Source organism: Giraffa tippelskirchi, chromosome 13 (assembly GCF_054371585.1).
Source record: "Giraffa tippelskirchi isolate mGirTip1 chromosome 13, T2T-mGirTip1v1.2.pri, whole genome shotgun sequence".
Taxonomy (NCBI): domain Eukaryota; kingdom Metazoa; phylum Chordata; class Mammalia; order Artiodactyla; family Giraffidae; genus Giraffa; species Giraffa tippelskirchi.
Genome location: NC_137287.1, coordinates 89342455 through 89356214, shown reverse-complemented (window position 1 = coordinate 89356214; position 13760 = coordinate 89342455). Strand labels below are relative to the sequence as shown.

Genomic DNA, 13760 nt, shown 5'->3' with positions numbered 1-13760 from the left:
CATTATAATGCTGGTTAGAAAAATGTTCAAAGCAATGCACTTATGATAGCAGGAAAAAAAGAAACACGTTCAATGTACCCAAAAACTGAACAGCTAAAGAAATGATGGCAAATCAACATAAAGAAAATACCACAGGGCAAGTACAAGGGTATATACAGATGAAGTCTCCTATGAGGGGAAAGCATGAGGTAAAATATGTAAATACATACTGTTTACAACTACATAAAAATGTATGTACTCTTTAACAAGATTCCTACTTTCTACAGAATGCAAATCTGTTATAAACTTTTAAAGAACACACATGTTGTGAGCCCAGATGGTCTCTTAATGATGATCCTTTCTAGTTCTAGTATTTAGTGATCCTATGAAAACCTAAAGTGTGCAAATACTCTGAAAAACTGGTGAGTAGAATACATATACTTTACAATACCAGGTGTCAGAGATGTGGTCTATGACACCAGGGGTATTGAGTAGCAGAGCTGGACCAAGAACCAGCCATGTAATACTCGATTATAAGACATGAACTCTTTACAATGACAAAGAAATCATGTGCAGGCAGCACTCGTTGCAAATCATTTCTCCACAGAAATGAATACTGAATGCCGGCTCAAGTGTTACACTTCTTTTCTAGGCAGGTCTTATCTCAATTGTTTCCCGCAACATAATTTTACAAAACAAGCAAACCTCAAACCAAAACCCACCCACAGAATCCAAATATCTAGTTTTATGCCCTAACATGGGTTTTAAACACATGTGAATATTGTATCAGACCACGAATCAACCAAGAGGAGGTGGGAGATTTGATCTAAAACAGTTTTTTAAATTTGTCAGTGATTTCTGTATAATGGTAACTCTTGTATTTGACTTTCAAATGACTTAAAATATTATAATATTCACTTAAAATCAGTGTAAAATATAATATGCAAAAACCCTGTATACATAATAGAATAATGATAAAATATAGTAGTTTGGAGGACACGCTTCATTTTTTAAAATTCTGCCTTATTACAAATATATCAACAAGCCAATCCTCGCCTTTAACTTCTACGTGAGCTGCTTATAAGTTGGGGTGTAGATGAGGCTGACTATAAATTTTGTAATATTACTTAAAGACTTAATTTTAAAATTCTGTAGGATTTATGAGATCACTTAGAAGACGGCCAGCCTAAACATGCCTGACTCCAAATGCATCTGATATATGAAAATGCAAACAGTGAAACCAACATTCTTAGTAAAAACTTAATATGACTTCCATGCTTTAAGAAATACAGGCTGTTGAAATGTAAAGTTAATCATACACACACTAGATGATCAGTGAACCATTAACACTGTAATGAACAGATGAAATTAATACACGCGGCACTCAGCTGTCTGTAGAGCTACACGCACACACTAGAAGAGAACACACAGTACTGACATACTGTTCCAAAGTGGGTCCTCCCCCACTCTCTTTTTGGGGAACCATTTTCTAATTTCTTTACAATTAATATTTTCTATAATGCATTGTCTGTGAGCTTTAGCTATGATTAATCTCTGAACTGAATTACCTGACTCAAAGCTGGAATGGAACTTGTCTGAGAAGTTGTCTGAGATATGGGACCATTCATCTGTAAAATTGAAAACACCAGACACACCATCACTACAATGCAAAGAAACACATTTTCAAACCATGGTAATTTAGCAAAACAAAACCCACTGAGAAAAGCACACTTATATGACAAATTTAATGAGATATTCAAAATGATGTAGGAGCCTTGAAATTTAAAATACTTTAAATTCTGACTGGTGTTATTCCTTGTCGTTTCAACTGGAAAAATTAAGAAAACCTACTTTTCCCAACATCATTTAGAAACTTTAAATATCATTGCCTGACATGATAATAGCTTACAATAAACAAATGCAGTCAAAATTTAAAATCTGTATTATAATTTCTAGTTAACTCTTTAAATAAATACCACCACAATGGCTATCATGTTATTAAAATATTTATAAATCACTGCCTTTATCTTAGTGATTTTAAATCCAAAGCTTTAAGTCTTAACAACTATAATGCCATGTTTTCTCTATCACCTAGAAATCTGAAATTTCCTCTACTAAGCAAGCCCTAAGTATACTCAGAATTTACCCCTATATTTAAGCATAAGTGTTCTGAGTAGAGTGCAGAGCCTGTTATCACAAGAGAAGAGGGTGCACGGGCCAGCATTGGCCTGGATGCCCACTCACCAGATGCGTGCTGTCTTTCCCTTCTTGGACTCGTTGGCCCTGCGGTTCAGCCACAACCTTAGCGTCCTGATCAGAAGTCATGAGCTGTTTACTTTGTGGCTCCACTGGGAGAAGTTCAATGTTAGCCAGAGAATCCTGTAAAACGACAGACAGTAAATTGGTAACTTGAAGTGCAGAGGGTATTTAATTCTAAAATGAAACTATTAAGCAGTTTTAAAATCCTCAAGTTTTCCAGGTCATATGTTTATCCCTCTGTGGTCTAAGTAGTTTAAAGAAATTTGCCCATAATGTTCACCTTTCACACCCAAGAAATTATATTTTTTTAAAAGAATAAGTTTCTTCTTCATATTAATTTGGTAACTATAATATCCTAAGATTTAGAAACCAAATGCTAACATATACAAACCCACTCATGTCCAGAAATTCATTTTTTAAAAACAGAAAATTACCAAAGTACAAGAACTCTAATTTGGGATTGATGAATCCCAAATCTATGTATATATAGAACTCTGTAACACTCCTAGAGGAAAACATAGGCAGAACACTCTGACATAAATCACAGCAATATCTTTCTTGATCCATCTCCCACAATAATGTAAATAAAAACAAAAAGAAACAAATAGGACCAACTTAAACTTAAAAGCTTTTGCTCAGCAAAGGAAACAATAAAACGAAAAGACAATCCACAGATTGAGAAAATATTTGCAAACAATGTAACCAACAAGGGATTAGTCTCCAAAATTTACAAACAGCTTAAGATACCTAACAGCATCAAAATAAACAATCCACTCAAAAAATGGGCAAAAGACCTGAAAAGACATTTCTCCAAAGATAAACAGATAAGCAACAGGTACATGAAAAGATGCCAACATGGCTAGTTATTCAGTTCAGTTCAGTCGCTCAGTCGTGTCCGACTCTTTGCGTCCCCATGAATCGCAGCACGCCAGGCCTCCCTGTCCATCACCAACTCCCGGAGTTTACCCAAACCCATGTTCATCGAGTCGGTGATGCCATCCAACCATCTCCTCCTCTGTCATGGCTAGTTATTAGATAAATGCAAATCAAAACTACAATGAGATATCACCCCACACCGGTCAGAATGGTTAAATACAAAAAAACCCACAAACAACAAATGCTGCAGAGGGTGTAGAGAGAGAGGAACCCTCCTACACTGCTGGTGGGAATGCTAACTGGTACAGCCACTATAGATAACAGTATGGAAGTTTCTTAAAAAACTAAGAACATGACCCTGTAATCCCACTCTTGGGCATATATCTGGAGAAAAACATGATTCGAAAGGTTATATGCACCCCAATGTTCTTTATAGCCCTGTTTACAGTGGCCAAGACATGGAAACAACCTAAATGTCCATCGACAGGGGAATGGATAAAGATGTGGTACATACAAATAACGGAATGTGTGTGTGTCCATGCTAAGTAGCTTCAGTTAAGACGGACTCTTTGTGACCCTATGGATTGTAGCCTGCCAGACTCCTCTATTTATGGGATTCTCCAGGCAAGTATACTGGAGCGCGCTGCCAGGCCCTGCTTCAGGGTATCTTCCCAACCCAGGGATTGAACCAGGGATCCTACATCTCCTGCACTGGCAGATGGGTTCTTAACCACTAGCGCCTAATTCACTCCGTATGACATTCTCTAGGTCCCTTTATGTTGCTGCAAATGGCATTATTTCATTCTTTTAATGACTGAATAATACATGATGGAATATTACTCAGCAATTAACAATGGAAACAGTGACAGACTTTATTTTCTTAGGCTCCAAAATCACTGCGGATGGTGATTGCAGCCATGAAATTAAAAGACGCTTGCCCCTTGGAAAAAAGCAATGACAAATCTAGACAGCATATTAAAAAGCAGAGACATTATTTTGCCTACAAAGATCCACAGAGTCAAAGCTATGATTTTTCCAGTAGTCGTGCATGGATGAGAAAGATGGACAATAAAAAAGGTTGGGCATCAAAGAACTGATGTCTTCGAACCACGGTACTGGAGAAGACTTTTGAGAATCCTTTGGACAGCAAGGAGATCAAACCAGTCAATCCTAAAGGAAATCAACCCTGAATATTCATTGAAAGGACTGATGATGAAGCTGAAACTCCAATACTTTGGCCACCTGATGCAAAGAGCCAACTTACTGGAAAATACTCTGATGTTGGGAAAGACTGAAGGCAGGAGGAGAAGGGGACGACAGAGGATGAGATGGTTGCAAGGCATCACCAACTCAATGTACATGAGTTTGAGCAAACTCCGGGAGATGGTGAGACAGGGAAACCTGGCATGCTGCAGTCCATGGGGTCGCAAAGAGTTGGAAACGACTGAGCGACTGAACAAAAATTAAAAAGAATGAAATAATGCTATTTGCAGCAACATGCAGGGACTGAGAGAGTATCACACTGAGTGAAGACAGACAGAGAAGGAGAAATCATATATATCCCCTGTATGTGGAATCTAAAAAGAAATGATACAAAAGAACTTACTTCAAAACACAAAGAGACTCACAGAAAACTAACTTATGGTTGCTAGGAGTGGAATGGCTAGTTAGGGACTTTGGGATGGACATGTATGCACTGCTTCATTTAAAATGGATAACCAACAAGCACCTACTGTGTAGCATGTGGAACTCTGCTCAATGTTATGTGCCAACTCAGATGGAAGGAAGGTTTGGGGGAAATGGATATACGTACGGCTGAGTCTCTTTGCTGTTCAGCTGAAACTACACAACATTGTTAATCAGCAATACCCCAATACAAAATAAAAAATTTAAAGTTTTGGAAAAAATAAAAGAAATTTATTTTTTAAGAACAGAAAATTACCAAATTAATAGAACTCCAATTTGGGACTGATGCATTCAAAATTTATGCATATATAGTTCTAGACCAGTCCATTTCATTTTCTTCCAGGAAAGCAGTAGCCTGGAGAAATAAGTTTGTTTTAAAGGAATCCCTTCACAGTCTTGATTAGGGGAAAGGCTAATAGAGTTTTGCCACGAGAATGCACTGGTAATAGCAAACACCCTCTTCCAACAACACAAGAGAAGACTCTACACATGGACATCACCAGATGGTCAACACTGAAATCAGATTGATTATATTCTTTGCAGCCAAAGATGGAGAAGCTCTATACAGTCAGCAAAAACAAGACCAGGAGCAGACTGTGGCTCAGATCATGAACTGCTTATTGCCAAATTCAGACTTAAATTGAAGAAAGTAGGGAAAAACCACTAGACCATTCAGGTATGACCTAGATCAAATCCCTTATGAGTATACAGTGGAAGCGACAAATAGATTTAAGGGACTAGACCTGATAGACAGAGTGTCTGATGAACTATGGACAGAGGTTTGTGACATCGTACAGGAGACAGGGATCAAGAAAATCCCCATGGAAAAGAAATGAAAAAAAGCAAAATGGCTGTCTGAAGAGGCCTTACAGATAGCTGGGAAGAGAAGAGAAGCGAAAAGCAAAGGAGAAAAGGAAAGATATTCCCATCTGAATGCCGAGTTCCAAAGAATAGCAAGGAGAGATAAGAAAGCCTTCCTCAGCGATCAGTGCAAAGAAATAGAGGAAAACAACAGATTGGGAAAGACTAGAGATCTCTTCAAGAAAATTAGAGATACCAAAGGAACATTTCATGCAAAGATGGGCTCGATGAAGGACAGAAATGGTATGGACCTAAGAGAAGCAGAAGATATTAAGAAGAGGTGGCAAGAATACGCAGAAGAACTGTACAAAAAAGATCTTCACGACCCAGATAATCACGATGGTGTGATCACTCACCTAGAGCCAGACATCCTGGAATGTGAAGTCAAGAGGGCCTTAGAAAGCATCACTACGAACAAAGCTAGTGGAGGTGATGGAATTCCAGTTGAGCTATTCCAAATCCTCAAAGGTGATGCTGTGAAAGTGCTGCACTCGGTATGCCAGCAAATTTGGAAAACTCAGCAGTGGCCACAGGACTGGAAAAGGTCAGTTTTCCTTCCAATCCCAAAGAAAGGCAATGCCAAAGAATGCTCAAACTACTGCACAATTGCACTCACCTCACATGCTAGTAAAGTAATGCTCAAAATTCTCCAAGCCAGGCTTCGGCAATACGTGAACCGTGAACTTCCAGATGTTCAAGCTGGTTTTAGAAAAGGCAGAGGAACCAGAGATCAAATTGCCAACATCCGCTGGATCATCGAAAAAGCAAGAGAGTTCCAGAAAAACATCTATTCCTGCTTTATTGACTATGCCAAAGCCTTTGACTGTGTGGATCACAATAAACTGTGGAAAATTCTGAAAGAGATGGGAATACCAGACCATCTGACCTGTCTCTCGAGAAACCTGTATGCAGGTCAGGAAGCAACAGTTAGAACTGGACATGGAACAACAGACTGGTTCCAAATAGGAAAAGGAGTCCGTCAAGGCTGTATATTGTCACCCTGCTTATTTAACTTATATGCAGAGTACATCATGAGAAACACTGGGCTGGAAGAAACACAAGCTGGAATCAAGATTTCCGGGAGAAATAGCAATAACCTCAGATATGCGGATGACACCACCCTTATGGCAGAGAGTGAAGAAGAACTAAAGAGCCTCTTGATGAAGGTGAAGGAGGAGAGTGAAAAAGTTGGCTTAAAGCTCAACGTTCAGAAAACTAAGATCATGGCATCTGGTCCCATCACTCCATGGGAAATAGATGGGGAAACAGTGGAAACAGTGTCAGACTTTATTTTTTTGGTCTCCAGAATCACTGCTGATGGTGACTGCAGCCATGAAATTAAAAGACGCTTACTCCTTGGAAGGAAGGTTATGGCCAACCTAGATAGCATATTTAAAAGCAGAGAAATTACTTTGCCAACAAAAGTCCGTCTAGTCAAGGCTATGGTTTTTCCAGTGGTCATGTATGGATGTGAGAGTTGGACGGTGAAGAAAGCTGAGCGCCACAGAATTGATGCTTTTGAACTGTGGTGTTGGAGAAGACTCTTGAGAGTCCCTTGGACTGCAAGGAGATCCAATCAATCCATCCGAAAAGAGATCAATCCTGGATGTTCATTGGAAGGACTGATGTTGAAGCTGAAACTCCAATACTTTGGCCACCTCATGGGAAGGGTTGACTCATTGGAAAAGACCCTAATGCTGGGTAGAATTGGGGGCAGGAGGAGAAGGGGACGACAGAGGATGAGATGGTTGGATGGCATCACCGACTCGATGAACATGGGTCTGGGCAGACTCCAGGAGTTGGTGATGGACAGAGAGGCCTGGCGTGCTGCAATTCATGGCGTTGCAAAGAGTCGGACACAACTGAGCAACTGAACTGAACTGAACTTCACAGTCTTGAAGCAAAGAAACCAAAAGCAATCTGAACACAGGGCAAAAGCATGCCAAGCAGCCTGCGTAAACCTTTCGCTTGGCTCAAGAGCTGGACATTGAACTTCATGTAATTTTCCCAAATTTCATGAAGTAACACTGGCTTAGAAGGGATACCAATTATCATGATTTTGTATTATGAGTGTCAGAACCACGGTTCTCAGACATCCAAGTGTGACTTAAGCGTTCCCTCTCTTCACTGTTAAGCTATGACTCCTCACAAGATAAAGAAGTTGATTTAACCCAGATTTTTCAAGCTGTTCTAAAAACACACAGCATCCAAGTTGCAGATAATTTTGAAAGCTGTTTTTGTCACTAGGTAAACCATTTAGGTTTTTAAGTTTCTATGATGGCACTTTCTATTCTCAATAACCTGTTTATGATAAATTCTCAAAACCCTTTATAATGAAATAATCTGATGATCAAAGGTGACCTAGTCCTATTGTCAACTGTATCATCAACCACAGAAGCACAGACTCACTGAAATGCTATAAGACAGACTTGGAAATGTTAACTAACAACAGAGGAGAAAGGTCTGAAACAAATCAGTTTCAGTGATACATGTTTTCCACAATGCAGAATGAATGACAAATATGTTAAACTGTAATCACCTGCAATGTGTTAAATTATAAAACTCCAGAAAATTATGATGTTGCCTGGTACCTGCACTGACAGTCACAGCAGGGAGGTGCAAATGCTTTGTTACACTATTAACTTGAGTATTAAGATTTTCAAAGGGGGAAAAAAATGTCTGGTTGAAAACAAGATACAGGACAGCCAAGAGAAAAAAATCAATTGCAAGAGTCCTTTATTATATATACTACCTATATTTTTTTCAGCCAGTCAGAAATTATGCCCTTTGTGACTGAAACAGCACACCACAGATAGGAAGTAGTCCTGCACAACAAACCCAGGATGTGATCTTACTGCAACCTTGCAGCAAACACAAGCACACAGGAAGGCCTAGGGGTTCTGTGAAGCTGGACCAGGAGCCTGGCTTCTTAAATACAAACGGGGACAAGATACACATACTGGCCCAACTATGGCTTTGTTTATATGGCTTTATCTGTTATGTTTAATAATGATAAATAAAATGAGACCCTAGCTTTTAGGGATGCATACTGAAACATTTCCAGGGGAGATAACGTGACGTGGGGCAGAGACATGGGGGTTCACAGGTGCTCTTCCTGGGAGAGGAAAAGGAGGGGTCATGATATGATCCTGTCTACTTCTGTATTTCTGAAACAGTGTATAAGCCAAGGTTGAAAGGGCAGCCATGGCAGCAGCTTAGTACAACAGTGGTTCTGCTTTGACCTGGGCACCCCCTATGAACAAACAATCTTCAAGTCATACACCCTGTCTCTAAATTACCAACATGACACACGCATTTTTTTTAAAAAACCCAACAATTGCTCAAGTTGCCAACTGGTGTTATACTGAGTAAATGGCACAGATACAAAGCACTGAAGTTAGACTTTATTATCAAATATCTCAATCTAAAATAAGACTTAAAGAATACTGACAACAATTCCAATAAAACACAAAATAACTTTATTACTTGTTTAAGAAACCAAAACTATTTTAAGACTTATAGCTATACAACCTATCGCTTCTTGGCATAAAACAGGTCTCAAGGTTGTGAAGAGAAACAGGCAAAGGGGGAAGAGATCTACTGTCAAAGCAAGCCGTTTCTCGGAGTAAGACCTGGTAACAGGACAACCCAATGGTGTTCAGAGGCAACTTTCACAAAAACTTAATGAGCTGAACAAAAGGGGTCATATTCCTGATTTGATTTCATTTTCTATTTACATGAAAAAACAAAGAGACATGAAATCAGAGCCCCACCCCCAAGTGGTCTCTAGGCTAGCAGACTTTGTTAATTCCGTCTCTCAAAGCTCCACCTCAGAAAGTTTTACTAACCTTATTAACTACTTGGGAGTGCATAGTTCTTAGTTCTGTTTCTAAACAATTCTTTGCACCCATACCCGAAATGTTTGTTTTATAAGTAAAAATTTATTTAGGTCTTCTTGGACACTCAAGTTCAGTTCAGTTCAGTTGCTGTTGTGTCCGACTCTTTGCGACCCCATGAACCGCAGCACGCCAGGCCTCCCTGTCCATCACCAACTCCCACAGTCCACCCAAACCATGTCCATCGAGTCAGTGATATCATCCAGCCATCTCATCCTCTGTTGTCCCCTTCTCCTCCTGCCCTCCATCTTTCCCAGCATCAGGGTCTTTTCCAATGAGTCAGCTCTGCGCATCAGGTGGCCAAAGTATTGGAGTTTCAGCTTCAACATCAGTCCTTCTGATGGACTGATCTCCTTTAGGATGGATTGATTGGATCTCCTTGCAGTCCAAGGGACTCTCAAGAGTCTTCTCCAACACCACAGTTCAAAAGCATCAATTCTTCGGTGCTCAGCTTTCTTTAGAGTCCAACTCTCACATCCATACATGACCACTGGAAAAACCATAGCCTTGACTAGACGGACATTTGTTGGCAAAGTAATGTCTCTGCTTTTTAATATGCTGTCTAGACGGGGGAGCCTGGTGGGCTGCCGTCTATGGGGTCACATAGAGTCAGTCAGACACAACTGAAGTGATTTAGCAGCAGCAGGTTGGTCATAACTTTCTCAAGACAATCCTTAAAAAAATATAAATCAATCTCAAACCTGACTGTATATCAAGTTGGTGGCATAAATATCCAAAGAAGAATTATTCTAAGTGATATTAAAATAAAATATTTGCACACAAAATCCTGAAAACTCACAAGAAAATCTTAAAATGCACTCAGGAGGATTATTCTTTGGGGCAAAATATTGGTATTATTTTAAAACCATTTTATGTATTATACACACACATACACACACTGTAATATAGTAAGAAAAATAAGAATTACATTAAGTACTCAGACTTTCAACATAAAAGGAAACACAAACATAAAATCAAACAAGCTAGGTAAAATCCACAGAATCATTTTATATTTACCGTAAATGTAACTTTTAAAATTTACAGTTGGCCCTTGAACTATGGGCGTTTTTGAGGTGCATGTGGGTCCACTTATATGCAGATTTTTTTTCTTTTCAATAAAATGGACATGCCCTGTGGTTGGCTGAATACAAAATGCAGAACCAGGGATACCCACGTACAGAACCCTGGGCAGGGAGGGCTGCGTGTCAAGTCACAAGTGGTTCTTCGACTGCTGGGGGTCAGCACCTCTAGCCCCGTGGGGTTCAAACTCAGCTGTATAGATTTTCTTGGGCTTTCACTATTTGCTCTACTAACATCCCCCTCCTATGCAGGGTCCTATTCTGGGATCCCACACTGCACTGAGCTGTCACTTCTCTCCAGTCTCCTCCAACCTGTGACACCTCCTCAGTCAGCCACGTTTTTGTGGAATGTTGGTCAATTTGAGATGAACCTGGGACGCCATACCAAGACGGCAAGGAAGCTCTCTAAGACTCCTGTGGTCCTGTCACAGAAGCAACAGGAAAGGAAGAGAGGGGCTCCTGATGGCCAGAGACAGAGAATGTGAGGGGCACAAAGAATGGATGGAGACAAACGTACAAAAGTCCACAGTGGTTACAGGCCACCACTACACGAGTGACCAGTGAAGGCTGTTAAGCCAACTCCTTTTTCCGAAGATTGCTCCAGGGAAACAAGCCATCAGCCTGACCTTGCTGGATGAGTATTTAGCACAACTAAAGACCAGGGTATGCTGTTCACTACACAGGAGTCACAGCTAAAAACAGGGTGAATGACAGAATCTGGAAATCACAACGTTGCTATAGCTAATGAAATGATCACTGATGTCTGCCAGAAAGGAGGGGAAGAGCTGACAGGGAGCTCAGAGGGACTTTTCAACCTGATGACTAATGTGCAACAAGTAGGTATTACACTCTTAACGGGATGAAGAGCATCAGGTAGATAAAGTATTTTTGCCAAAACAGAACCTGTGTTTAATCAAACTTCCAGACCCCACTCCTAATTTAAAGGAAACCCTAGAACAGTATGTGTTAAACAACACCAACGAATGTCACGAGCTAAACCCAAATTGTGGGGCATACTACAGACAGATGCCCCATTTCTACAGCAAACCTGAGACATGGAAAAAAATGGGAGATTTTTATTGATACAAAATGGAAAAGCTTTAACCAAAATAACCTTATGTATGAGAAATGTATCTGGACCCAGATGCAAATAAATTAAGTTAAAATGATATTTTTGACAGAAAAAATTGAATGTTGCCTGGGTGATCAAAGGTATTACAGAATGATTAATAATTTTGTTGAGTGCAATCAAGGTGCTGTGGCTTTTATTTTTAAATGTCTCATCTTTAAAAGATATAAACTAAAACACTACAGATGAAATTACACGTCTGGAATTTGCTTTGGAATACACGAATAACTTTTTTGTGAGTGTAAGGAAAGAGAATAAACAAAAATACAAGAACGCAGCAAGCTGATGGAAGCTCAACTGAGGTAATGGGTACCATACGAGGACTGCTACAATATCCTCCTTCTTCTAAAGTTAAATTCCATAATAAAAACGAACAAGACTCATCTAACTAAGATATAGTATCAACACACACCCAAAACTCCCCGTACTTAGGTCTATTTAAAATATATACTAATGAAACAATTCAACAATATGTAAACCATTTTCTAATAATACTCACGGCAGCTTTAGTCAAAAAAGGGGAAATAAACACTGAACTATAGAAAAGCAAAAAATAAAGCAATATAAATATTAAAAATATTCACCAAGATTATATAAAGTAAAAAAAGCAGGATATTAAAAAACTGTGGACAGTATAATTGCAACTATATTTTTAAAATTCATATAACTCTGTGAATATTTAAAAATGAAACAAACGAAACTAGAAGGAAGGACCCCAGATGACTAACAAAGTGTAGTTAAGATTAAAACTCAAGGATCATGTTCCACTTTGCTTCATTTCTGTAGGTTCAATTTTTTTTTAATAACTTACTATTTATATAATGACACATACTTAATAAAACTCATTGGCTGGCTGATTTCACGTTTATCAAACAACTACCTAATCCTTTAGGGTCGAGGAGAGTCTACAGAAAGAGCAGGTACTGACCCAGTTGCCAGTCAATACAGGTAATAAAACTGTCATTCAGTTATCACAACATTTTCTCATGTAATTCTACTATCAGTCTTGTTCTCTGAGACAAGGGGTCTCAAAGTGTGGTCTGGACCCCATGAGAGGTCCCAGAAGCCCTTTCTGGGGCCAAGAGGTTGAAAGGATCAATGCTGAATGTCCTTATTCTCTTCTCACAAAAGCACAGTGATTTCTGGTACAGGAACAAAGTTCAAGGTTACATGAGAAGACTATTAACATACTCCTCACTTTCCCAGCCACATACATGTGTGAAGCCAGATATCCCTCCTACATTTCCACCGAAGTAGCATGTCACTAACAGAGCAAATGCAGAAGCAGACAAGATTCCAGCCGCAATTCAATTAAATCACACATTAGAGAGATTCACAAAAATACGTAACAATGCCACTCTCATCATTAAATCACTTTTTGTTTTGGAAAAGAGTGCTATTTTTTCACAGGCAATATTATTTATATTACATGTAACGAGTTTGTTATTATTCTTCAAGAAAAATACATATTTAAAATTTCTAAGTCTTAATTTTTAACATAGAAAGAACCAAGTCATGTAAACAAAAGCTCTCAGGGACCTTCAATGTTTAAAAGTGTAATGAGGTCCTGAGCCCGCAAGGTTTAAGAACCACTGACAAAAGACACAACTAGTTCTGACTGACAAGTGCCTGGTGTTCACGGCTGGGAAGACATGCCACTCTCACGACGGCAACAGATCAACCCACAATCAATCGATCCACAGAGTCAATGCAATCCCCATCAAAATTCCACCAGCCTTTTTTGCAGAAACTGATGAACTGATCCTAAAATTCCTATGGAAATGCAAGAGACCCACAAAACAATCGTGAAAAGAACAAAGCTGGAAGACAGACCCTTCCTGATTTCAGAACTCACTCCAAAGCTACAGGAATCAAAAGTGTGGTGCTGGCCAAAAGACAGACAGATCAATGGAACAGAACTGAAAATCCAGATATAAACCCTTATACTCAGGGTCAATTATTTTCAAAAGGGTACCAAGACCACTCAATGCGGAA

The 13760-nt window shown here is 39.3% G+C and overlaps 1 protein-coding gene across 7 annotated transcripts in view; it reads right to left on the bottom strand.

The window, feature by feature from the left end:
• Nucleotides 1-13760, bottom strand: part of LARP4B (La ribonucleoprotein 4B) — a 95686-nt gene that overhangs the window by 62286 nt on the left and 19640 nt on the right. For all 7 annotated transcript variants that reach the window (XM_081560677.1, XM_081560678.1, XM_081560683.1 and 4 more), the window contains exons 2-3: nucleotides 2224-2358; nucleotides 1548-1607 (exon numbers count right to left, since the gene is read on the bottom strand). Coding sequence is in view for 5 of the 7 variants with exons in the window: in XM_081560683.1 (XP_081416809.1) it covers nucleotides 1548-1607; nucleotides 2224-2304 (141 nt within the window). In the remaining 2 variants the exon portion in view is untranslated. The remainder of the gene's footprint in view (nucleotides 1-1547; nucleotides 1608-2223; nucleotides 2359-13760) is intronic.